This window comes from Balaenoptera physalus, assembly GCF_965194825.1.
Source record: "Balaenoptera physalus genome assembly, chromosome: 7".
Taxonomy (NCBI): Eukaryota; Metazoa; Chordata; class Mammalia; order Artiodactyla; family Balaenopteridae; genus Balaenoptera; species Balaenoptera physalus.
Genome location: NC_138886.1, coordinates 30,956,780 through 30,984,257, shown reverse-complemented (window position 1 = coordinate 30,984,257; position 27,478 = coordinate 30,956,780). Strand labels below are relative to the sequence as shown.

At 41.4% G+C, this 27,478-nt stretch overlaps 1 protein-coding gene and 1 long non-coding RNA gene across 9 annotated transcripts in view; one reads left to right on the top strand and one right to left on the bottom strand.

Annotated features, from left to right (window-relative positions):
- Window positions 1-27,478, bottom strand: part of LOC309663975 — a 129,778-nt gene that overhangs the window by 58,949 nt on the left and 43,351 nt on the right. The window lies entirely within an intron of this gene.
- Window positions 1-27,478, top strand: part of PLPPR1 (phospholipid phosphatase related 1) — a 274,835-nt gene that overhangs the window by 210,764 nt on the left and 36,593 nt on the right. For 7 of the 8 annotated variants that reach the window (XM_082468756.1, XM_082468758.1, XM_082468757.1 and 4 more), the window contains one exon: window positions 10,198-10,386. The exons of the other annotated variant lie outside the window; for it this stretch is intronic. In XM_082468756.1, coding sequence (XP_082324882.1) covers window positions 10,198-10,386 — 189 coding nt within the window. The remainder of the gene's footprint in view (window positions 1-10,197; window positions 10,387-27,478) is intronic. 8 annotated transcript variants of the gene reach the window in all.

Here is a 27,478-nt window from a genome sequence, read left to right as displayed (position 1 = left end):
TCACTGAAGATTTTGGCGTAGAAAGACACAATCATAGCTGTGCCTTAGAATCATAACTCTTTAGTAGTGGGGTAACTAATGGCATAAAGGGGTTGAGATCTCAAAGGCAGCAGGAGAAGGTAGGACAAGATTTCAGTAGTGTAGATGAGAGAATATGGAGGCCTGCATAAGAACATGGCAGTTGGCATAGGAAAAATGAGATACATAGGGCAGGAACTACAGTAAGAAAGACATGGGAGGGCTTCCCTGGTGGTGCAGTGGTTGAGAATCTGCCTGCCAATGCAGGGGAAACGGGTTCGAGCCCTGGTCTGGGAAGATCCCACATGCCGCGGAGCAACTAGGCCCGTGAGCCACAATTACTGAGCCTGCGCGTCTGGAGCCTGTGCTCCGCAACAAGAGAGGCCGCGATAATGAAAGGCCCGCGCACCGCGATGAAGAGTGGCCCCCGCTTGCCGCAACTAGAGAAAGCCCTCGCACAGAAACGAAGACCCAACACGCCAAAAATAAATAAGTAAACCCAAAGTTTAAAAAAAAAAACAAAAAACCTGGGACTGGAGATTATCTTTAAAAAAAAAAAAAAAAAAAGAAAGACATGGGAGCTGACCAGGTATGGGGTGGGAAGAACAAGAAAGCTGGAGGAAGTGTCTAAGATGATGTTGAAATTTCTAGCCTGGGTGACTGAGAAGATGTTGGTTGGATTTACCAGGATAGTGAACTCTAGAGAAGTTGCACATTGAGGGGAGGAGACATGCTGAATTTCATTTCAGACTTGTGGTATTTGGAGTGTCTGTGGAGCACAAGGTTGGTGGTCAGGAGAGTAAACAGGACCAAGAATGATAATATGAGGGTCAGTGGAATCAATATAAGAGTGGAAGCCATAGAAAGATGAGATCTCCCAAGAAGAATACATGGAAAGAAAATGAAAAGAGGGGAAAGGATAGGTCCTAGGAGAGCACTACCATTTACAGACCAGGTAGAAGAAAAGGAAAAATGAAAGGAGCCAGAATGGTCAGAGGCAGGCAAAAGTTCTTAAATACCAGGAAAGGAAAGTGATGGGGGGTGGTGATCAGTCAACCCCCACTCTTACCCCAGAGCCATGTCAAGAAGCATTGAAAAGGACAAGTGAACAGAAATCAAAGAGTAAGAGAAAGGACTGAGCACTTACTAAGTAGGCATTAGGCTAAGCATTTTACAGGCATCGTCTCTTTATGCTTAATTGACACCGGAGGTTCAGATCCTGGCTCCACCATCACTAGTTCTGTGAGCTTGGATAAGTGTACTCTGCTGTAAATGAGGGTGACTCGTCATCTCACAGGGTGGCATGAGGATCGTGTAACAGAATGCATTTCAAGGTACGTGTTGGTTATGTGGTCAGTCAATGAGAGTCATTATTATCATTCCCTTGGGTTTGCTTTTATATCTGTCTCCCCCACAGAAAGCCCCATGAGCCCAAAAATCATGTGTTTTGTAAGTTTTATTTGTTATTTGTTATTCAGTTTTGTCAATGACTGAAAATCCCCAATGTCTGCAAGTAGTAGGCACTCAATAAATACTAGCTGAATAACTGAACAATCTCATTTCATCTACATATCCTTGCCTATGGGTACACCTTTGGTTCTCCTTAAAGAAGAAGGAATGAATTCTCATATACATGCACTGGTCCATTGTAGTTTTTCAGTTTTCACAAGAGGATGTCATTCTTAACCACAGTTTAATTGCCTATTAATTAAAGGATCCCGGACTGAGAGGGAAATGGAGAGTTACTAATCAATAGGCATGAGGTTTTAGTTAAGCAAAAGGAAGAAGCTCTAGAAATCTGCTGTACATTGGACCTATAGTCAACAATAACATATGGTACTCAAATATTTGTTAAGAGGGTAGATCTCATTTTAAGTGTTCTTACCACAATAAAATAATTTTTAAAAATCTTTCATAAAATACAAAATATAATAGACAATCAAGGATCAAATACATTGACAAAAGACTAATTGATTGCTTAATATTTTATTTTTATTCCTTCATATCTTGAGATAATATCATTTGCAAATAGCAAAACTAAGAATAGTTTGACTCTTGAAAATTCATATTTGTGGAAATAAGATGCTTGTCAAGAAGCATCATTTTATAGATGGAAAAACTAGTTGATTATTCAGTCCTGGCTAATGCGATGACTTCATATTCTCTTATGTATTTTAGTGCATGTGGTATTGTTTGCTTATTCAGAAAAAAATATATATTCTACTTAAGTCTTAATAAAATAACAGCTAACAGTTATTGAGTGCCTGCTAAGTGGTTTTGATATACTTAATTATATAGTTCTCATACCACTCTCATGAGAACTCATTTCACAGGTGAGGAAACTAAGGCATAGACAGGTTAAGTTCAAAGACATACAGTAGTAATTAGTGTATTTGGGATTTGAACCTACATGCCTTAGGCACTAAAGTATAAGAAACTTGCTTATGATGAGACAAGTATCTAATAAAATCACATTTTATTGAAGGATTTTTAAATACAACCCATAGTAAGAAATATATTTCACTTTGTATTATACCTTCTCCCTCTGCCTATATGTTACATACTCAACAAAAGTTTCACATAAAACCACTTGTCCTTAGGATTGGGAGTTTGGGATTAGCAGATGCAAACTAGTATATACAGGATGAATAAACAACAAGGTCCTACTGTATTGCACAGGGAACTATATTCAATATCCTGTGATAAACCAAAATGGAAAAGAATATGAAAAAGAATATGTATATATGTATAACTGAGTCACTTTGCTGTACAGCAAAAATTAACACAACATTGCCAATCAACTGTACTTCAATAAAATTTAAAAAAAACACTTGTCCTTACTATGTATAAAACTCTAATATATTCAATTCTATTCCATTCTTTTTCACTAAAAAATTCTAGTTGAACCCTACCTTGTGTACATTTGTTTCACAATCAACTAATGGTTTGAGATCTGCAGTTTGGAAAACCACCATAATAAGGGGCATATATAAGACACAGTAACACTAAATGAAGCTAATAATAACTAGGGATATCATTTATTAAGCATCTACTATGTGCCAAAATAGTGTCATTGATATTTATGTATAATATCCTCAATTCTCATTACAACCCTGAAAAGTAAATCTTTTTTCACAGAAGAAACCGGGATGAGGAAAGGTTAAAAGATTTGTCCTACAGAGAGTAGTCTGAGCAAAGGTTCCTTCCGCTAGTCTACTCTAATAATAGCATTGTAGTATTATTAAACAATGAAATCCATTTTTTTAAAAAGATGCAGGTGGGGCTTCCCTGGTGGCGCAGTGGTGGAGAATCTGCCTGCTAATGCAGGGGACACGGGTTTGAGCCCTGGTCTGGGAGGGTCCCACATGCCGCGGAACAACTAGTCCCGTGAGCCACAACTGCTGAGCCTGCGTATCTGGAGCCTGTGCTCCGCAACAAGAGAGGCCGCGATAGTGAGAAGGCCCGCGCACCGCGATGAAGAGTGGCCCCCGCTTGCCGCAACTAGAGAAAGCCCTCGCACAGAAACGAAGACCCAACACAGCCAAAAATAAAAATAAATAAAACAAATGTGGGGTTTAAAATGTTCTGATAAAAAAAAAAAAAGAGTTGGCTGTTTATTTAAAAAAAAAAAAAGATGCAGGTCTGTATTTCACTAGCAGGAAACTTATTAAAAGGTAGTATCTAATTCACTGCTACCCAGTAGTTTTTAAAAACCTAACCTGAGAGAAACTATAATTAGGAAGGAGTGAAGAATATATAGTCTACCCATTCTTTTAGAACATGCTTACTATTATGAGTCAGATACTGTTCTAAATACTACACAATCCTCATTTAATCCTCATGATGACCTGAAGAGGTAGGTGCTGTAGCATTATTAGCCCCACTTTACTAACGAAGAAACAGAGGCATGGGAATTTAAGTCACACACCTAGTAAAAGCAGCAGAGCAGGTTTCCAGCCTAGCAGTCTTAACCTTTCATTGTGCTATATCTCTCAAGTTCGACCTAGACCGAATCATAATGCCGACCCTCCTCCCTTCTATCTCACACTATTGTTTTTGTGCATTTAGCTTTGATGTGATGTCATCGGCCTATGTTAAGAGTTGATATGAAGTCCCATATAAAGAACAGCACCAACATACTCAGTATTGTCATTGTTTGTCATGTCCCTTGTGAAAACTCAGGATGAATTCCTATCCAGTCACTATATCAGAAAGATTCTACTCTTCAACCATTGGTTGGTTTTTATCATATACCTACTGTGAAATGTGAAAATGACCAGTATCTCCTTATTGTGCTGACTATTAGACAACTTATACTCAAGGATGTAACTCCTATCTCCATACTTATTTCTTCTTCTGTTCCAACTGCTCTTTGATGCTTGCTTACTTTATTTGGTGGAAGTTGGTATAACTCCTTTTTGGAACGAAATGAGAATACATAAACATGCCTCAGTGCATATTTATGAGTTATTATTAATCTTCATACAGATGAAATTGATACTAGGAGACATCTGAATAAAGTACTCAAGTCTGTAGCACATAGTTTAGCCCTTAATATTATGCTGACGTATTTGTAACCTGATTTTCCCCAGGCTGCCCAAGTTTGTGTGGAGAAATACATCATAATTATAGTAATCATCCTAGGTTCACCCGAGTTGTGTGACCTTAATGCAATTCATGTAATCTCTCTGTGCCTGTTTCCTCTTCTATAAAATGGAAATAATATATGTACCACATACAGGGTGCCTGGGCAGAAGAAGAGTCAATTTATGTCAAGCGCTTAGAACAGTTCCTAGGACATATGCGTAATATAGGTCATCACCTTTACCATCACCATCTCCTCCTCCTCCATCTCCTACTCCTTCCTCTTCTCCTTGGATCTTGCCCATGTTGTTTATGGAGAACTTTCAGCCCCTCCCAAAGTGTTATCCTTATTTCTAAGGGTGGGGTGGGGGGGGTCCCAGTGAGGTCTCAGGTGTTTCCACTGTCAGTTTTCTCAGGTGTTTCCCCTCTAACTTACTACCTTGTTTCCCACCTTCCATCAGTGCCACTTGAGGGTTTCCCACCCCAGCCCTTTCGTGCAGCTACTGACCCTTGTGCCTAACATGCTTGCTCAATACTGAACAACATGCAAATCTTTAACGTGTACTATCCCCTGGAGTCCTAAGACTTTGCGTCTGCATCACAACCCTGCCAAATCTCATCACCTAAGCTCTGCTGCAGCGTTCCTTCTGCTCTGCGCTTCCTTTATCCCATCTCTGTATGGAATTGAACATATGTCCTCGAGGCTTAGTCAAAACCAATATCCTGAACACACATCATGCTGCCCTCTCCATCCCCTTGCCCTCGCTCCTTCTCCACGCAGTAGCCCCTTCCCTCGTTCTCCTTCTGCCAATACCCATCCCTCCCAGGTCACCAAACACATGCAGCCATGTATGAAACCCAGCTTGGGGTCAGCTGACACCCTCCTACAGATCACTGTCTGTTTCCTGTATTGGCGAGCGCTCCCCACTTGGCTTGATCACAAATGGCTTGAGGTTAGAGAGCACATCTGAGAATTCCTCACCTTCACAGCACTTAGTTCAGAACTGACAACAGAGGCAGTTTTCAGAAACAGATGTTGGTTGACTGATTAATTGGCATTGGTCTTGATAGCTCCTGGCCAGACCCAGAATAAGAAAGCTCTTTGGGGAGGGAAACATTGTCTCAGGTAGAGTGACCTAGCACCCCAGTTTGTTCAAGACTACCTCCATTTTAGCACTGAAAGGCCCCATGCCCCCAGGAAACCCCTTGGTCCTGGGCAAAATGAGATGGTTGGTCACCTAGCACCAGGAGTCCCCAGTTCAAACTACGCCCTTTACACTCCAGACCAGATACCGGTCCTCTCATTTCCACGTCATGTGTCTGCCCCTACATCCCTGGACACACATACATACTCATATGAGTCATAGCACCATTTACCCATCCCCTGCGCTCCCAGCTTGTATCCTGTCATATAAATTAGTGGTCCACAATTGCTTCAGACTTTACCGACCAAAGAAAAACGTACTTGTCATCTCAGCTTCTTCTCTCAGCTTTGTGACCTCCCCACTTATCCCTCTGTGACATTCATTTTTCTCCGATCAGCAGAGAACCTGGGTAGAAACACAGTACTCTCAACTCTGAGAGGCTGGATTTCAGATATTGCTGGCTTCTGCCTTCTGAATCTTTGTGGAATGATCAGGATTTAATGCACTTTCATATATCGGGTTGTCATTCTTAGAAAGCGACAGCTGAGGAAAATCCCTGGTACATGAGCTCTTTCTACCTCATTATCTCCCCACAGCCATAATTGCTTTTTTCACACTAATACCGTCAACCCTTCCACCAGCACTTGGGTCCAGCACAGCCCCACCATCTGCTCATGTGACACCAACATTATGGCCTCCCTCCATGCCTCCCTAAATGGGGCTGGAGAAGGCAGCGGAGACGGCAAGTGTGCCAGCTGGCACGAGTGACACAAACCTAGACAGTGATGAATCATGGCCCAGGACAGGGCGGAGGAAGGGAGGACACCGACGGCTAATTGTGTGTCATCAGTGCTGCAAGGCAGAACTCTCTGCTTGTGGAAGCAGAATCAACGTGCTGTTTCTGTTCCTGCAGTAAATGCATAAGCTTCTTTTTAATATATGGTCGCAAGAGAATGTTCAATAGAAAAGAAACCTAGAAGTCAAGATCCAAATTGTTCTATATTTGCTTCTGTGCATCTCTAACTGGTATTTTATTGAGGACTCTCCAGGGAGCTTGAGGATGGCTTTAAAATGACATGAAGGGGTTTCTGGCTGCTCAGGGGAGGAGCCACGGCCAAGGTGACTCATGCTGATGGGTCAGTTCTGTCCCGTAGGCTGTGGAAGTTCCCATCTACCTCTACCACCCTGCGTCTCCAAGGTTCTCTGTTCTTTATGCCCTGCACTTGATTCATTCATTCATTCAGTTCTCTCTGAATGCTGTTTCCATAGTTAAATTGGCCAAGCAGCTATTCAAGATTTTTTCTATGTATATCAAATTTAGATATATTGACCTTGGCTTTTTTATTGTTACTGTTGATTTTGATGTATTTGATGTTAAGACAATTCTGTTTTAGAAGTTTCTATTCTTCATTTTTCTGAGTCCTCTTACATATATATACACATATATACATACATATAATATATATACATATATTACATATATAATATATATAGATCATATATAGAGAGATCATACATATACATATATACACACACACACATTATTTTGCTTTCATTTACTTCATTTTCACCTTTTTCTCTTTTAAATGGAAGTGGTAGCACAAATGTCCCTTGTAAAATATAATATTCTTCCTCAATAGAGGAAGCTAGATGCCATTTTTGTTTTTGTTTTATCCAAAAAGCCCCCATCGATCCTGCCTGTTCTCCAAGCTTATTTCTCCTTAGGGCTGATGAAGCTGAGAGAGAGAAATATGTTTCCTGCCACATGGATGAGATATAGAGAAATCAGATCAAGCCTGTGCAGGAGACAGAAACAGCCCCAGAGGCAGAGCCCCCAAACTGTTGGAATCCTAGTGTTAGCTCCAAAACATTCAGGTCAGCTGGCTAGGTTCCCTCCTGTCGGGTCGACTCAATTGACTAGTGCAGCACAAAAGAAATAGAAACTTCATGGCCTTGACTTTATAAACTAGCTACTAGCAAGAGCACCAATCAGTGGGGCAGCTTGGGAGCACCTATCTCTCATTCATATAGGAGACATCCTTATCCAAGTCTCTTCTCCATTGCTAAAGAGAAAAGAAATAAACAAAATGCTTGAAACAGTAGAGATGGTGAGCATGAGCATTGGTAGTTTACACGTGCCAATAAACAGCTTCAGGCACAGAGAAACACATGTGAATGTCTAGAGATTACTGGATGGTCAGAAGTTGTGCCAGAAGGTCCACTGTGGGAGAAGGGGTAGAAAATGACAGATAATGGAACAAAATCCTTGTAGAGCCAGAAACAAGTCATGTGTGAGAGAGAGTGATTGCGAAGTATGATTTGGAGCCTACCTGGAGATAAAGGTGGTGACGGATACAGCCAAAAGGTAAAGACCTTTATAGCAGGATGGTTAGGCGTTTGTACTTTAGACACGTTACCGCTGGAGATACTCGAGGCTTCTGAACCAAAGAAGAAAGGCTTCTAACCAAAGAGTTAGAGAAAATGGAAGGTTGAGGGAAGATTCTTGTTTTTTTGGTTGTGGGGGGCTGCACTGGGTCTTTGTTGCTGCGCGCGGGCTTTCTCTGGTTGTGGTGAGCGGGGGCTACTCTTCTTTGCAGTGCGCGGGCTTCTCATTGTGGTGGCTTCTCTTTTTGTGGAGCATGGGCTCTAGGTGCACTGGCTTCAGTAGTTGCAACAAGCGGGCTTGGTAGTTGTACAGCTCGCGGGCTGTAGGGAGCACGGGCTTCAGTAGTTGTGGCTCGCGGGCTTAGTTGCTCCGCAGCATGTGGGATCTTCCTGGACTAAGGATTGAACCCGTGTCCCCTGCATTGGCAGGCGGATTCTTAACCACTGCACCACCAGGGAAGTCCTGGGGGAAGATTCTTAATCCAAATGACCCTTAAAGAAAATGATGCCTTCTGCTAGAGTGAGGAGGAATTGCAGAGCTAACGTACCAGAAGCAGGTGTGAGAGAGTGGGCAAAGTGCAAGGCTCTGCTTCAGTGTTGTGGCTAAAGAAATGGATATGAACGTGGATAAAGATGCCAAATGGTGCCTCTCTGCATTAGAGTTGAGCCACTTTGCCTCTCTCCCCATAACTCTCCACACTTTTGTGTATGATGCGATTTTGATGCTGTGACCCAGGTGTTTTGCCCCCTGGAGATCAGAAAATGTGGGATTCTAGTCCTGGGTCTAACACTAACTAGCTACGTGACCTTAGGTTAGTCATTCCAGGGCTGGAATAAGAACTTGAGACTAAAACCTAAAAGATTATGGTTTCCCCCTCCCTGCCCCTTATGTACTTCGAAATAGAAACAATTTTTAAGCCATAAAAGATGTACAAAGATGCCCTACCAGGTTCTGATTCTTCTCCCAAAATGATTACTTTGATACTTTTAAAATATTTTTCCCCATTTTAGTTTCCCTGCTTTGCTGATTGTCAGTCTAAGGACATGTTTGGTTTCCTTGTTGGATAATCCAGCTGTCGTCAGTTCTCCTTGCTGGGCCTCCATTTTCTCATCTATGAAATAAAGATTTTAGATGGGAAGATCTCTAAGATCTTTTCCAGCTTAACTTTCTGTAATTTCATAACCTCAAAGACCTCTTTTCTGTCTACCTTTATCACCGTCTCATCTTGCCATTTGGTATTTCCTAATGGGAATGAGAAAAATAATGGCATTTCCATACTCCCCCAACTCCTCATACCTATTAAAGGCTACATCTAAACCTCAGTGAGTATCTGGGACATTTCTGAATCAAATGAAAGGATAATTGTGTCCCTTTCTGTGTCCAAATCTTATGAAGGATATATGTCTATAATAAGATGTGATCATCAGTAAAGTCCTTTACTTACTGGTAGAAAACATTTTGGAATAAAGGCAAAATCTTTTTGGAAAAGGATAAAAGTTATGACTGATGTAGGATACCTGTACAATGTTTTCATCCACGCCGGTAATTTAGGTTCTGAAGATTTCCCTTAACCTTTCTAGGCTTTAGCTTTCCTGTTTGTTCATTCATGCATCATTTACCTGCCTCTAATACTTTATAATAAAGTAAGTCTATCTCTAACATTTTATGAAATTGCCCATGAACAGATCTCACTCTACATCTTGCCAATTCATATGCCACTATCCTTTGACTTTTCACCTCTGTCCTGAATGGCAGTACTGCCTTGGTTCCCATGCATCCCCTGCAAGGGGCGCAGCAGAGCCTGGGTCTCTCTAGAAGCCTTGCTGTGGTCTGCTTCTCAGATGGGAGCTGTTCATTATTTTCTGGAAGGTTTATGTAACAGATGTTACAAGGCAGACAAGTAAGCACACACCCCCTGAGCCCGGAGCACACGGAGCCAGGCACGCACACACTTGCCAATACCAATACAAGGAGAGCTGCTGGGTGATGGAGGGAGTGTGCTGAGGGGCGGGCGCGGCTCCGAAGCCCGGCTAATGTCTCTGTGTGGCCATGCTGTATTTTCAGCTTGTCATCATGGCTGGGACAGTGCTGCTTGCCTACTACTTCGAATGCACTGACACTTTTCAGGTGCATATCCAAGGATTCTTCTGTCAGGACGGAGACTTAATGAAGCCTTACCCGGGGACAGAGGAAGAAAGCTTCATCACCCCTCTGGTGCTCTATTGTGCGCTGGCTGCCACCCCAACTGCTATTGTAAGTACAGGAAAGGATTTCCTTCTTTACTGTTGGATCCTAAACAACATTTTCTGTCTGCCTTTTCTTTTATAGGTGGCTTTTGCTTTTTGGTTCCTGAATTTAAATATATATACATATATATTTTTAAAAGAATGTCTGAATGTCATACGTATATATTTTTTAAATGAACAGGCCTGAGTGGCTGCCATGTTAAGAACAGCGACTGTACTCTTGAAAAAATATGCTGTGTGTTGTGTGTATTCAGAAGAGGTCTTGAATGTAAACGCTGGCCTTGATACAAAGCCTCAATCAGAGTGGAATAGAATCGCCCAGGTCTGTATCTCTTGCTCTTCTGACTGAACTTCCAGAGAGGCCAGAGATGAAAGAAACCACTTGACCTGAAGTTTGCTATGAATTGTTCTGGGCGGCTCTGGCTCTGCTCACATTACGTCACATTCAATTAAGTTGCAAATTTACCTTCATTGATTGCATTCTTCTCTCTCAAAGGCAAAAAAAAAAAAAAAGTGGCCAGACAGACCTCTTGGGAGACTATTTCAAAAGCATAAAGCTCATAGATCTGTATTGTCTGGTAAAATGATTTAGCATTCAGACGTCTTAATTTGATTTAAAAAAAATGACTTTGTGAGTGTTTTAAAATAAACATTTCTGTGTCTGAACATGCTACAACGTCAGATTATTTGGGATGTAATTTCAGTTATTATTTCCCCCCTTTCTCTTCCAAAGCTGCCTCCCCCCAACTCTCCCTCCTCCCCTACCTGCCCTCTCCCACTCCCCTCTCCTTGGAGCAGTAATAAAAATACCGACTGGCATGCTGAGGGATGTACTGATTGCTCAGACATTCAATTCGAGTATTGTTTTCTATGCAAATGTTTTACTTGCTTTAAGATGAGAAATAGAATAGAATTTTGAGGAGGAAATAATATGGACATAATGAGTCGTAGTACTTTAAGTTCGTTTTGATCATTGATCCTAGACTTGACAAGCTCCCCCTTAAATAATAAGGCTGTGCCATAGGAATTAAGGTCAGCAGTGATAAAACATGATCTATCACAGTGGTTAAAAACACATGCTTTGCAGTCCGACCTTCCAGGGTTCACATCCTGTCTATGTGACTTCAGGCAAGTCACTCTACTGTTCCCTCCCCCAAAAATGGGGATAACGTGACTGCCTATTTCACAGAGTTGTCAAGACGTAAATAAGATGCTTCATACAAATGACTTGGCACAGCGTCTGCCATGGACTAAATGGTTAGAAGTTGGGCAAACAAAGAACCTGGCTGGAAACTGATCTTTACCTTCTTCAGGATCACAGACCAACTTCCTCTCCCTGCAGAGAAGGAGATTCCACTGAAACCCTGGTATCACCTCCTCTTTAGAGCGATGGGGGATGTGCCCTCTCCCAGAGGAAGACTGATCTCCGTGTTCCTCTTACCTTTCCCTTTTCCTTTCTCACCAGCCCAAGGACTAAGAGAAAGCATAAAAGACACCCTTCTAAGTACCTTAAAAGGTGACACACTTCACTCCTCAGATAAAACCTGGAGGCCACATTGAGTTCTATCTGTAATGGTTTAATGGCAGCTCTACCTAGTCCTAGAATTAGTCTGGAATCAGGTCCTGGTTTCTTCCTGTCCCATAAACATCCATTGACTAACTAACATATTTTCCTCTCTTCTTCCCAGCCCCCAGGAAACATCATTGCCTAGGTTCTCTTGCAATTACTTTTTGTAATTACAGAGAGTTTTTTCCCTTTAAAAACAAAAACAAAAAAACAAAAACACCTAAGGAAAGCAAGGGAAACAGATCAATAAAAATTATGAAAATCAGTGAATCAGAAAACAATAGGATTAATAAGTAAAATGTACAATCCCCTGGTTAGTCTAATATAAGAAAGGCAAAAGTTAAAAAAAAAAGTCGGAGAGGAGAAGATGGCGGAAGAGTAAGATGCGGAGATCACCTTCCTTCCCACAGATACATCAGAAATACATCTACACGTGGAACTGCTCCTACAGAACACCCACTGAACGCTGGCAGAAGACCTCAGACCTCCCAAAAGGCAAGAAACTCCCCACGTACCTGGGTAGGGCAAAAGAAAAAAGAAAAAACAGAGACAAAAGAATAGGGACGGGACCTGCACCTCTGGGAGGCAGCTGTGAAGGAGGAAAGGGTTCTACACACTAGGAAGCCCCTTCTCGGGCGGAGACTGCAGGTGGCGGAGGGGGAAGCTTCAGAGCCATGGAGGAGAGCGCAGCCACAGGGGTGCGGAGGGCAAAGCGGAGAGATTCCCGCACAGAGGATCAGTGCCAAGCAGCACTCACCAGCCCGAGAGGCTTGTCTGCTCACCCGCTGGGGCAGCGGGGGCTGGGAGCTGAGGCTCGGGCTTCGGTCGATCCCAAGGATAGGACTGGGGTTGGCTGCGTGAACACAGCCTGAAGGGGGCTAGTGCGCCACAGCTAGCCGGGAGGGAGTCCGGGTAAAAGTCTGGAGCTGCCGAAGAGGCAAGAGACTTTTCCTTCCCTCTTTGTTTCCTGGTGCGCGAGGAGAGGGGATTCAGAGTGCCGCTTAAATGAGCTCCAGAGACGGGTGCGAGCTGCGGCTATCAGCATAGACCCCAGAGACGGGCATGAGACGCTAGGGCTGCTGCTGCCACCACCAAGAAGCCTGTGTGCAAGAACAGGTCACTCTCCACACCTCCCCTCCTGGGAGCCTGTGCAGCCCGCCACTGCCAGGGTCCCGTGATCCAGGGAAAACTTTCCCGGGAGAACGCGCGGCGCGCCTCAGGCTGGTGCAACGTCATGCTGGCCCCTGCCTCCGCAGGCTCGCCCCGCATCCGTACCCCTCCCTCCCCCCGGCCTGAGTGAGGCAGAGCCCCCGAATCAGCTGCTCCTTTAACCCTGTCCTGTCTGAGCGAAGAACAGATGCCCTCAGGCAACCTACATGCAGAGGCGGGTCCAAATCCAACGCTGAACCCCGGGAGCTGTGCAAACAAAGAAAAGAAAGGGAAATTTCTCCCAGCAGCCTCAGGAGCAGTGGATTAAAGCTCCACAATCAACTTGATGTACCTGCGTCTGTGGAATACCTGAATAGAAAACGAATCAACCCAAATTGAGGAGGTGGACTTTGGGAGCAAGATATATTATTTTTTTCCCTTTTTCTCTTTTTGTGAGTGTGTATGTGTATGCTTCTGTGTGAGATTTTGTCTGTATAGCTTTGCTTTCACCGTTTGTCCTAGGGTTCTGTCCGTCCGTTATTTTTTTGTTTGTTTTTTTTTTACTTAAAAAATTTTTTTTCTTAATAATTATTTTTTATTTTAATTATTTTATTTTATCTTACTTTATTTTATTTTATTTTATCCTCTTTCTTTCTTTCTTTCTTTCTTTCTATTTTCTCTCCCTTTTATTCTGAGCCGTGTAGATGAAAGGCTCTTGCTGCTCCAACCAGGCGTCAGGGCTGTGCCTCAGAGGTGAGAGAGCCAAGCTCAGGACACTGGTCCACAAGAGACCTCCCAGCTCCATGTAATACCAAACGGCGAAAATCTCTCAGACATCTCCATCTCAACACCAAGACCCAGCTTCACTAAATGACCAGCAAGCTACAGTGCTGGACACCCTATGCCAAACAACTAGCAAGACAGGAACACAGCCCCATCCATTAGCAGAGAGGCTGCCTAAAATCATAATAAGGCCACAGACACCCCAAAATACACCACCAGACGTAGACCTGCCCACCAGAAAGACAAGATCCAGCCTCATCCACCAGAACACAGGCACTAGTCCCCTCCACCAGGAAGCCTACACAACCCACTGAACCAACCTTAGCCACTGGGGACAGACACCAAAAACAATGGGAAATACGAACCTGCAGCCTGTGAAAAGGAGACCCCAAACTCAGTAAGATAAGCAAAATGAGAAGACGGAAAAACACACAGCAGATGAAGGAGCAAGGTAAAAACACACCAAACCTAACAAATGAAGAGGAAATAGGCAGTCTACCTGAAAAAGAATTCAGAATAATGATAGTAAAGGTGATCCAAAATCTTGGAAATAGAATAAACAAAATGCAAGAAACATTTAACAAGGACCTAGAAGAACTAAAGAGGAACCAAGCAATGATGAAAAACACAATAAATGAAATTAAAAATACTCGAGAAGGGATCAATAGTAGAATAACTGAGGCAGAAGAACGGATAAGTGACCTGGAAGATAAAATAGTGGAAATAACTACTGCAGAGCAGAATAAACAAAAAAGAATGAAAAGAACTGAGGACAGTCTCAGAGACCTCTGGGACAACATTAAACGCACCAACATTCGAACTATAGGGGTCCCAGAAGAAGAAGAGAAAAAGAAAGGACTGAGAAAATATTTGAAGAGATTATAGTTGAAAAATTCCCTAATATGGGAAAGGAAATAGTTAATCAAGTCCTGGAAGCACAGAGAGTCCCATACAGGATAAATCCAAGGAGAAACACGCCAAGACACATAGTAATCAAACTATCAAAAATTAAATATAAAGAAAACATATTAAAAGCAGCAAGGGAAAAACAACAAACAACACACAAGGTTAACAGCTGATCTTTCAGCAGAAACTCTGCAAGCCAGAAGGGAGTGGCAGGACATATTTAAAGTGATGAAGGAGAAAAACCTACAACCAAGATTACTCTACCCAGCAAGGATCTCATTCAGATTTGATGGAGAAATTAAAACCTTTACAGACAAGCAAAAGCTGAGAGAGTTCAGCACCACCAAACCAGCTTTACAACAAATGCTAAAGGAACTTCTCTAGGCAAGAAACACAAGAGAAGGAAAACACCTACAATAATAAACCCAAAACATTTAAGAAAATGGGAATAAGAACATACATACTGATAATTACCTTAAATGTAAATGGATTAAATGCTCCCACCAAAAGACACAGACTGGATGAATGGATACAAAAACAAGACCCGTATATATGCTGTCTACAAGAGACCCACTTCAGACCTAGGGACACATACAGACTGAAAGTGAGGGGATGGAAAAAGATATTCCATGCAAATGGAAATCAAAAGAAAGCTGGAGTAGGAGTTCTCATATCAGACAAAATAGACTTTAAATTAAAGACTATTATAAGAGACAAAGAAGGATACTACATAATGATCAAGGGATCAATCCAAGAAGAAGATATAACAATTGTAAATATTTATGCACCCAACATAGGAGCACCTCAATACATAAGGCAAATACTAACAGCCATAAAGGGGATATCGACAGTAACACAATCATAGTAGGGGACTTTAACACCCCACTTTCACCAATGGACAGATCATCCAAAATGAAAATAAATAAGGAAACACAAGCTTTAAATGATACATTAAACAAGATGGACTTAATTGATATTTATAGGACATTCCACCCAAAAACAACAGAATACACATTTTTCTCAAGTGCCCATGGAACATTCTCCAGGATAGATCATATCTAGGGTCACAAATCAAGCCTTGGTAAATTTAAGAAAATTGAAATCGTATCAAGTATCTTTTCCGACCACAACACTATGAGACTAGATATCAATTACAGGAAAAGATCTGTAAAAAATACAAACACATGGAGGCTAAACAATACACTACTTAATAACGAAGTGATCACTGAAGAAATCAAAGTGGAAATCAAAAAATACCTAAAAACAAATGACAATAGAGACACGACGACCCAAAACCTATGGAATGCAGCAAAAGCAGTTCTTAGAGGGAAGTTTATAGCAATACAATCCGACCTTAAGAAACAGGAAACATCTCAAATAAACAACCTAACCTTGCACCTAAAGCAATTAGAGAAAGAAGAACAAAAAAACCCCAAGGTTAGCAGAAGGAAAGAAATCATAAAGATCAGATCAGAAATAAATGAAAAAGAAATGAAGGAAACGATAGCAAAGATCAATAAAACTAAAAGCTGGTTCTTTGAGAAGATAAACAAAATTGATAAACCATTAGCCAGACTCATCAAGTAAAAAAGGGAGAAGACTGAAATCAGTAGAATTAGAAATGAAAAAGGAGAAGTAACAACTGACACTGCAAAAATACAAAGGATCATGAGAGATTACTACAAGCAACTCTATGCCAATAAAATGGACAACCTGGAAGAAATGGACAAATTCTTAGAAATGCACAACCTGCTGAGACTAAACCAGGAAGAAATAGAAAATATGAACAGACCAATCACAAGCCCTGAAATTGAAACTGTGATTAAAAATCTTCCAACAAACAAAAGCCCAGGACCAGATGGCTTCACAGGCGAATTCTATCAAACATTTAGAGAAGAGCTAACACCTATCCTTCTCAAACTCTTCCAAAATATTGCAGAGGGAGGAAAATTCCCCAACTCATTCTACGAATCCACCATCACCCTGATACCAAAACCAGACAAAGATGTCACAAAGAAAGAAAACTACAGGCCAATATCACTGATGAACATAGATGCAAAAATCCTCAACAAAATACTAGCAAACAGAATCCAACAGCACATTAAAAGGATCATACACCATGATCAAGTGGGGTTTATTCCAGGAATGCAAGGATTCTTCAATATACGCAAATCAATCAACGTGATACACCATATTAACAAATTGAAGGAGAAAAACCATATGATCATCTCAATAGATGCAGAGAAAGCTTTCAACAAAATTCAACACCCATTTTTGATAAAAGCCCTGCAGAAAGTAGGCATAGAGGGAAATTTCCTCAACATAATAAAGGCCATATATGACAAACCCACAGCCAACATCGTCCTCAATGGTGAAAAACTGAAACCATTTCCACTAAGATCAGGAACAAGACAAGGTTGCCCACTCTCACCACTGTTATTCAACATAGTTTTGGAAGTTTTAGCCACAGCAATTAGAGAAGAAAAAGGAATAAAAGGAATCCAAATTGGAAAAGAAGAAGTAAAACTGTCACTGTGTGCAGATGACATGATACTATACATAGAGAATCCTAAAACTGCCACCCAAAAACTACTAGAGCTAATCAATGAATTTGGTAAAGTTGCAGGATACAAAATTAATGCACAGAAATCTCTTGCATTCCTATACACTAATGATGAAAAATCTGAAAGTGAAATTAAGAAAACACTCCCATTTACCATTGCAACAAAAAGAATAAAATATCTAGGAATAAACCTATCTAAGGAGACAAAAGACCTGTATGCAGAAAATTATAAGACACTGATGAAAGAAATTAAAGATGATACGAACAGATGGAGAGATATACCATGTTATTGGATTGGAAGAATCAACATTGTGAAAATGACTATACTACCCAAAGCAATCTACAGATTCAATGCAATCCCTATCAAACTACCACTGGCATTTTTCACAGAACTAGAGCAAAAAATTTCACAATTTGTATGGAAACACAAAAGACCCCGAATAGCCAAAGCAATCTTGAGAACGAAACATGGAGCTGGAGGAATCAGGCTCCCTGACTTCAGACTATACTACAAAGCTACAGTAATCAAGACAGTATGGTACTAGCACAAAAACAGAAATATAGATCAATGGAACAGGATAGAAAGCCCAGAGAGAAACCCACACACATATGGTCACCTTATCTTTGATAAAGGAGGCAAGCATATACAGTGGAGAAAAGACAGCCTCTTCAATAAGTGGTGCTGGGAAAACTGGACAGCTACATGTAAAAGTATGAAATTAGAACACTCCCTGACACCATACACAAAAATAAACTCAAAATGGATTAAAGACCTAAATGTAAGGCCAGACACTATCAAACTCTTAGAGGAAAACATAGGCAGAACACTCTATGACATAAATCACAGCAAGATCCTTTTTGACCCAGCTCCTAGAGAAATGGAAATAAAAACAAAAATAAACAAATGGGACCTAATGAAACTTAAAAGCTTTTGCACAGCAAAGGAAACCATAAACAAGACCATAAGACAACCCTCAGAATGGGAGAAAATATTTGCAAATGAACCAACTGACAAAGGATTAATCTCCAAAATTTACAAGCAGCTCATGCAGCTCAATAACAAAAAAACAAACAACCCAATCCAAAAATGGGCAGAAGACCTAAATAGATATTTCTCCAAAGAAGATATACAGATTGCCAACAAACACATGAAAGAATGCTCAACATCATTAATCATTAGAGAAATGCAAATCAAAACTACAATGAGATATCACCTCACACCAGTCAGAATGGCCATCATCAAAAAATCTACAAACAATAAATGCTGGAGAGGGTGTGGAGAAAAGGGAACCCTCTTGCACTGTTGGTGGGAATGTAAATTGATACAGCCGCTATGGAGAACAGTATGGAGGTTCCTTAAAAAACTAAAAATAGAACTACCATACAACCCAGCAATCCCAGTACTGGGCATATACCCTGATAAAACCATAATTCAAAAAGAGTCATTTACCAAAATGTTCATTGCAGCTCTATTTACAATAGCCAGGACATGGAAGCAACCTAAGTGTCCATCATCTGATGAATGGATAAAGAAGATGGGGCACATATATACAATGGAATATTACTCAGCCATAAAAAGAAACGAAATGGAGTTATTTGTAGTGAGGTGGACGGACCTAGAGTCTGTCATACAGAGTGAAGTAAGTCAGAAAGAGAAAAACAAATATTGTATGCTAACACATATATATGGAATCTAAGGGGAAAAAAAAGAAAAAAAAAGGGTCATGAAGAACCTAGTGGTAAGACGGGAATAAAGACACAGACCTACTAGAGAATGGACTTGAGGATATGGGGAGGGGGAAGGGTAAGCTGTGACACAGTGAGAGAGTGGCATGGACATATATACACTACCAAACGTAAAATAGATAGCTACTGGGAAGCAGCCGCATAGCACAGGGAGATCAGCTCGGTGCTTTGTGATCACCTAGAGGGGTGGGATAGGGAGAGTGGAAGGGAGGAAGATGCAAGAGGGAAGAGATATGGGAACATATGTATATGTATAACTGATTCACTTTGTTATAAAGCAGAAACTAACACACCATTGTAAAGCAGTTATACTCCAATAAAAAAAAAAGTCAAGAAAAAAAAGAATATATAAGCAAAAATATATAAACCTTTAAAGTCTACACTGCAGTTTTATTTAAATTGTATATTCAATTCTTTGCCAATACATGCTTACTTCTCAATAAAATTTATAATATTCTATGAAAAGATAACTTACTAACAATGCCTTTAAAAATGTAGAAAAGCTGAATAAATGAATACAAATTTTTAAACATGTCTAAAATTTATTGCACAAAATAGTACTGGGGACACATAACTATAGTATAAATTCCTTCAAACTTTCAAGGGATAGAAAACCCATAGCTGGGCTTCCCTGGTGGCGCAGTGGTTGAGAGTCTGCCTGCCAACGCAGGGGACACGGGTTCAAACCCTGGTCTGGGAAGATCCCACATGCCGCGGAGCAACTAAGCCCGTGTGCCACAACTACTGAGCCTGCGTGCCACAACTACTGAGCCTGTGTGCCACATCTACTGAAGCCCACGCGCCTAGAGCCCATGCTCCACAGCAAGAGAAGCTACCGCAATGAGAAGCCAGTGCACCGCAACGAAGAGTAGCCCCCGCTCGCCGCAGCTAGAGAAAGCCCGCACACAGCAACAAAGACCCAACGCAGCCAAAAGTTAATTAATTAATTAATCAAAAAAAAAAAAAAGAAAACCCATAACTATGTAAACTGTTCCAGAGCCTTAAAATAGGTGGAAAGCTTTTCAATGCACATTAGGAGGTGAGAAAAATTTGGATTTCAAACACTTAGAAAGTCTACATACACACCCACAGAAGCATCCTCAATTAGGAATGTTGTTGCAGGCAGATAGAAAAGGATTGATACATTTGTCTACCTGAAAATAAGCATTTCTACCAAAAGAAAAAGTAAATAAAGACTGCAAAAAAATTTGCAGCATGAGACTCCAATGTAAATATTCCTAATACTTAAAAAGATGAGCTTCCCAAAATAAAAATTAGAAAGGACAAAAATAGACAATTAACAACAATAAATTGACTGTATGCATATAAACATTTCTAAACTCATCAATTATCAAAGAAAAATTATTTTAAATACAGCATTTTTCCCATCTAAGTTTGGCAAATGTTTTAAAGTTTAACCCGTGTTGTTAAAGGTGCAGATACTTTCATACAATTCAAATGTAAACTGACATTTTCTTTCTGAAGAGCAGCTGGTCGAGATGTACTGAGATTTTTATCAACTTCAGACCCAGTCATTAATTCCATGCCCTGAATTTATGTTAAAGAGATAACCAGAGTTGTATATAAATACAAAGATTTGTATATAGGGATGTTCATGTCAGTGATAGTTTTAAGAGTGGAAGGAAAACTTGGCTAAATACACAGCATTAGAGGACTGTCTAAACACATTCCGGGCAGTCATGTTTCTGAAACACCTCTAATAGCAAAGAAACATGCTTGTGATTTAGTGAAATGATTTTTATGAAGGCTAAAAAATTGTATATAGTATTGCAGATAAAAGTTTTTCTCTTCTATAAGAGAATTTGAACTTCCCTTAGTTTTCTAGCTCTGTTTCCTTAGAAAAAGATATGTATCAGCTATGTTACTAGGCAAAATTAACCCGATTGGTGAATTGCCTCTGGACCCAGAGAACTATAATTACCTGAAAAGGTGCCATGCTGTGACTTCCAAGTACAGTGACTCTGGACACTTGGCATGTCCAATGTGGGAACTTGGAAGCTGTGTCTATGGAGTTGCTATACCATATATTGACTCCTATAGGACATGATGTGTCTTTTAAGCTGGTGGCTCCTGCATCCTCTGATATGTCTGCAGTCTCCTTGCACCTGAGCTGTGCTGGACCACTGCAAGGGCATGTGCTAAAGAGGAGCATGTGATGCTGCCCTATTGGCAAGCTGTTGTTCCTCCCAAGTGGACCAGTGCCAAGTGAAGCATGTGGCTGTCTGTGGGTCTGAATATTTAATAGACCCTAACAAGACACCATGTGTGTTACAAGTATAATCCCGAATTTATAATTACACATAAAAGACTAGTAAGAAATAAACTAAAAATGTATAGCTGTTATCTCTGAGTGCTAATGGTACAGTCTTTTTTCTTCTGTTATATATATATATATATATGTTTAAATTCTACATCAATGCAGTATTTTCGAATTGAAAGATATATTTTTAAAACATTCCAGTTCTTCTGACATAATTATGAAATGACCAATCTTTAATAAGACTTGAAAAATAGCAATTCTAATCAACAAAAACACACATGGCCAAAAAACAAAACAGAACTTTATGATGAATTTTCTCTTCTCTTTGGGTAAAAATGATAGATCTTTCATTTTAAGATTTTCAGCAAAAACTCTTCTCCCGCCTACAAATTTTGATCACATATCTTCCACCAGTTCCTTTTCCCCAAAGGACACAAACTGACATGGGGTCAAATGCTCTGATGGGAAGCCATGGGGATATGGCCAACGGATTAGTGAACTGAGTATTAAGGACCAACAGTTCTACTCTAGTTTTCAAGTATGGAACACTGATTCAGCCGTTCCATTCCTTTGCTTCTCTGGGTGAAAAATGTGACCAATAATGATGGCAGGCCTCCAAGATATGTGCTGAGGAATATTCCATAAATGATGATGGCAAGAATAACGTCTTTTAATTTAGTTGTACTCTGCAGTCCTTGCCTACTTTATCCTCACAGCATACCAGTGAAATAGAAAAGAGACATCCCAAAGAACATAGAGAAAGTTTGTGGTCCAATTCCCTTCATTTTTGACTCTGAGTCTGTTAGTTATTCAGGGGGCCAGTTGTTAGCTACGTTACTTGTAACTTGAGACTTAGCTACATTAAATGATTTGCTGAAGGTCGCAGTTAATTCTGTATGTAATTGGACAGTTACCCACCCATTTGGTTCTACTTTTATTTTCCTCCCGAATGAGGGGCATTGCTAGGAACCAGCGCTGATTACAGCTGATGGGTTAATGGCAGAGAGCTGAGTGACCTTGAAACCCTGCTGTGGTGCCTGATCTTCCCCCCAAGACCTGAAAACAAGTGAGCAGCAGCAGGACAGAGGGCAGAACTCCCCTGATGCTCAGGGACATCTCCTGGGAGCAAGGAGCCATGTTTACTTCTGCCCCTTCCTGGAGAGATACGGTGTATCCTAGAGCAGTCTTTTATGGGCCACTTGCACACAGATCCCGAGTGCCTAGCTCAGCACGCCCCCTGCCCCTGCATCCTTCATTATCCTCACACTGCGGTCATCCTGTCTCAGGCCTGATCTGTCAGGAGAGGGAGGGATCCCAGTTGTGGCTTTGCCCCCGGGAATTGTGTGACCTCTGATAAGGCATGTTCCCTCTTTGGGTTCGATTTCTCATCCATAAAAGGTGGGGTTGGGCCAAATGATCTCCAAGATCTTTCTGGTTCTAATATTCCTTGAGAGATGAAACAAGAACCCTCTAATTGGAAGACTCCAAATGTCAGATTCCCAACTCCCTAGGCTCTCTTGACTTTCTTTCAGGAGTTCAATCTGTGCCTGGCCAGGTGTTTCACAGAATGGGGTGTGTGTGTGTGTGTGTGTGTGTGTGTGTGTGTGTGTGTGTGTGTGTGTGTGTGTGTGTGTGTGTGTGTGTGTGTGTGTGTGTGTGTGTGTGTGTGTGTGTGTGTGTGTGTGTGTGTGTGTGTGTGTGTGTGTGTGTGTGTGTGTGTGTGTGTGTGTACTCCTTCTTAAACCCATTTCCTATTTTCCCTGTAGTAGAAAGAAGGCAAGACTCCTCGGGGGTGACTTATGTGACACAAACTAATGGCAATTCTCAAAAAAGGTAGTTCAACCTGGACTCGTCCTTGGTGTTCTGTGTATTCTCTAGCACAGGGGTCCCCAAACCCCAGGCCGCGGACCAGTATCGGTCGTCAGCCTGTTAGGAACCGGGCCGCACAGCAGCAGGTAAGCGGCGGGCAAGCTAGCGAAGCTTCATCTGCCGTTCCCCATCGCTCACATTACTGCCTGAACTATCCCCCCCCCCATCCGTGGAAAAATTGTCTTCCACAAAACCGGTCCCTGGTGCCAAAAAGGTCGGGGACCGCTGCTCTAGCACATTAACCATAGAAAAACCTAGCATCCTAAACTGCCGTGTGTCTCCAAGGATGGGCGCTGCTTGCAGGGACACACAAGAAAGGCATGAGGGAAAAGACTGCCGTGGGCTTGACCTGTCATTTCCTATTTCTCCTTTTGTGCTTCGCTGTCAGAAAGGATCAGCATCATGTTGAGGCAAGGCCACACAGGAGAAAGCTGTACGGGGACTTAGGAAAGGTTAGAGCTTGGGGGATTTATTGTGTCCAGAACCATTTAGCCAAAAGTGTTGGCCCACACTTCCAGGAAACCTGCAGGGTGCATTCTGACCAACGTGGAAACCCTGGCTAACAACTGCCTCAGGCCCCCTGAATAAACTCACAGACTCAGAGTCAAAGGCAGAGAGCCTGTTTGGATAAGAGGATTTAACCCGGTGGAGAATCTGATTTACCCTTATTTTATCTCAGCCCCAGCACCACAGGCATGAGAAAATAGCTAGTAAACCTTTTTTTGGCCTCACAACAAAGTGATGGGAGTATTTAGAACTGAAGCAGCAGAACGTTTGACGCCCAGCCTGAGAGAATTGACACAGCTCACAGTTTGTGTGCACGCGCACACACACAAGACTCATCTAGAATATCCTGGGAAAGGAAGAGACAAGCATAATTTGATAGAAAGGCACAATCTGGAGGAAACTGCAACTCTTCACCTGGGGGTTTCTGGGCCATAAGCTCTTGCAGTGAATACAAAAGCTCAATGCACAGTGTGAATCAGAGTGGGCCCTGGGTAAATGCACATCTGTTGCCTGGCTGGCGAAGGACGCAGCTGCCAGAGCAAAGGAGACAGTGTGGGTGCCTGTACTGAACAACCTCATCTGTTGAAACCCCTTTTTAACACTTCATCATTCACATCTTTTTCCCTTTTGTACATTATCTCATGACTTTTTTTTTTTTTTTTACCGTGAACACATTTTCTTTGTTGCAAATGTACTTAGTCATTACAATTTACTTTTTTTTCTGGGAAAGGGTTATAGATAGCCTCATTAATTGTTGTGGATTTTTTTTTAAAACGTTGAAGAAAAATATCCATTTCCCTATTTACTATCCATGTGGCAGATGAGTGCCCCAAATTCCTTTACAGATTATTTTTCCCCTTAACATCGTCCCATGGAGAGACTTGCTTACCACCTTTGAGATGCCCCTTTTAAGGATTGGTGAATAGGTGATTGTGTTAGGAGCTTTGATAATTTGTTTCTTGAAAAGACTACTGTTTGCCTAAAATTATGTGATGGTCAGTTTACTTGGTGATCACAATGCATTTTACTTTTTGTTAAGAGCAGTAATTTTAGCTAACTCATTTTAAATTCCCATTTCTCTTGCATCCACCGTCCAGAAAGAAAAAAAAAAAAAGGCTCAAGAGAATACCCTGCTTTGGAAAAGTAGCGTCCCACCTTGGTGTTGCATTATATAGCAAGTGTCAACTTAAAAGAGTTTTGAATGGGTAGATGCCACCCCTGGATTAAGACCAGTAATGACGCTCCAATCCACAAAACATTTATTATCTGAGTTGCTGAATGATTTCCAAAATGCCATCATCCACGTGGCCTTGATTCTATTGAAGCGTTCAGCTTTGAGAGGCATAGGAAGTGTCTAGAGCTGAATTCCTTTACTTACACTTAGGTGTGAAAAAGCAGAAGTCAAGAGTTCTTGAACCAAGCACAGCTCGGCAGGTCAGAGGAGCAGAACCTCTCTGCAGATCTGGGCTGTCACCGGCACTCATCAGCAAAGATGAAAGCAGAGCGTTTAGACGTCGGCGGCCAGGACTGGCTGCATAGTCTGTACATTTAAAATCCCCTGGGTCACTTTTAAACAAAATCTACGGCAAAAACCATGCCTGCCTTTCTTGGAAATGCTCATGAGTAAAGAATCTTCCCAAGGAGGATATTGGAAGCCTCCAAAAATCCCTGGGACTGAAAGCTCTGAAGCTACTTAGACATTAATATTGAGAAGTATGCAAAGAACCCTCTCTTCTTCCTCAGAGCATGACACACAGAAATCCAGGGAGGAGCTACCAGCCTCTGCTGTCCTTAGGCACACAGGTAACAGACTTATCAGGCAATGTGATGACTCTGGAGCAGGCTGTGTCCACTTTGCTTTTAGGGAAGATTACTTGGTGAGGGCAAAGCCCCATGGGATTTTAAAAGTGAATGAAGGCTGAAGGAAGAAGCATTGCAAGAAACTACACTGGCCCTGGAGAGCTTAACCAACAGGAGAGAGATTAAAGCCCAATTACATGATTTCAGTTCCCTTAATCAGCCCTCTCTTGTCAGTTCCTATCATAAAGGCAAAGATGTTGGAGCTGGAAAAGCAACTTAAAGGTCTCCTAGTCCAACAGATAAGAAACTGACAGATGAGAAACTAGGCCCAGAGAGGTCAAGCAAGTGGTCCAAGATCGAACATCTGGTTAGGGGCAGAGCAGAGCTAGAATCACACCATGTTTTCTTAATCCAGGACAATTTTTCAAGCAATTTCAATACACATTCTTGCCTAGACTGACCAGTAAGTGAAAGCAACAAACATTCTTTGAGCACCTATAGATGTTTTGACATACATTTTCTAATACTCTCAATAATTTTCTGATATAGTTATTACCCTCATGTTCAGAGTCATGAAAAAAAGAAAAACAGAAGCTCAGAAAGGTTCAGTTACCTGCCCAAAGTCACACATCAAGAAGGGAGGGAGCTGAGATTTCAACTCAACAGCCCACATTCAAGAAACAGCAATGACTCTGATATTGCCAAGTACCAGAGCTACAACTAGCATATGTGTGAACCCAAAACATATATTCCAGGAATTCTAGACACCCTTTATGATGACAGCCACATAGAACATGCAGTGAGTCCCCCTTACAATATGAAATTATAATACATCTTCCAGTGACTTTTTCTGCAGATTTTATATTTTGAAATCTGAACACTATCCCCTAAATATTTTGCATTTATATCACTTATTTATGCCTTATCAGACCTGCTTTAAAGATTGTAAAGAAGTGAAGTCTGCAAGATAACACACCAAACTGATGTATTATATTCCAGGGTTATTTGTTTATTTGCCATTTGGGTTTCCATATTTGAAAGACAAATTTATCGAGTTATCCTCACTAAAAGTATATTTACTGTTATCTAAGTGTCTTAGGTCGTGTCACTTGTGATTGTAGCCAGCATAGCTGGGGGATGAGAGATGCACCAATGGAATTCACTTGCTGTTTGTTCATGGCCAGGTCTAGAGTCTGGCCTTGATCATTTCTCACCAGAGGGTATGCTCATTTGCTATGAGTGATAGGATGCTTGTTAGCCAACAATTTGAGAGGCCATAATAGGCAGGACAGCCAGGGCCGAACACATGGAGAGTCCCGCATGTCCCAGCTGCTCTCTGAAAAGAGTGGTGGATAGAGGCAGAGTGTGTGTGGCAAAGATACAGATGGAGGAACCCAACCATTGCCAGAACCAGAGTCATAAATCTGCCAGTGTGTAGACGGCTTCCAACACCAGCTGGGGCCAGGCAGGAAAGAAAAGAGACCCCTACCTTTATCAAGCAGAATCTTCCCCTCTCTCTCCAAGCAGAATCAGGCCCTGTATGAGACTATGGAACCCAGTGGATGGAGAAATAGCACCCTGTGTGTGATCAGAGAAACGCAGTGAAATGAACATCCAAGAAGCCCATTCACTGAGATCTAAGAGCTGGATTATTTTATCAGAGACCTTTACGTCCATCACAGTCTGAAATGGATGGACCAGGAATCCTGTCCTACCTTGAAGTTATAAAATGACCCCCTTCCTCCCTTTCTTTCTTCCTTCTTTATGTAAACATTATTACTTAATATACTCAAAGTATTATGTCGGTAATTAGATATATAGGTTAGCATATATCCTTGCTCTGATTTTTTTTCTTTTGTATTTCATACCTCAATTGTGATTTGAATATTGTTGACCAATAGTATCAATTCTTGTTTTTTGTTTTGTTT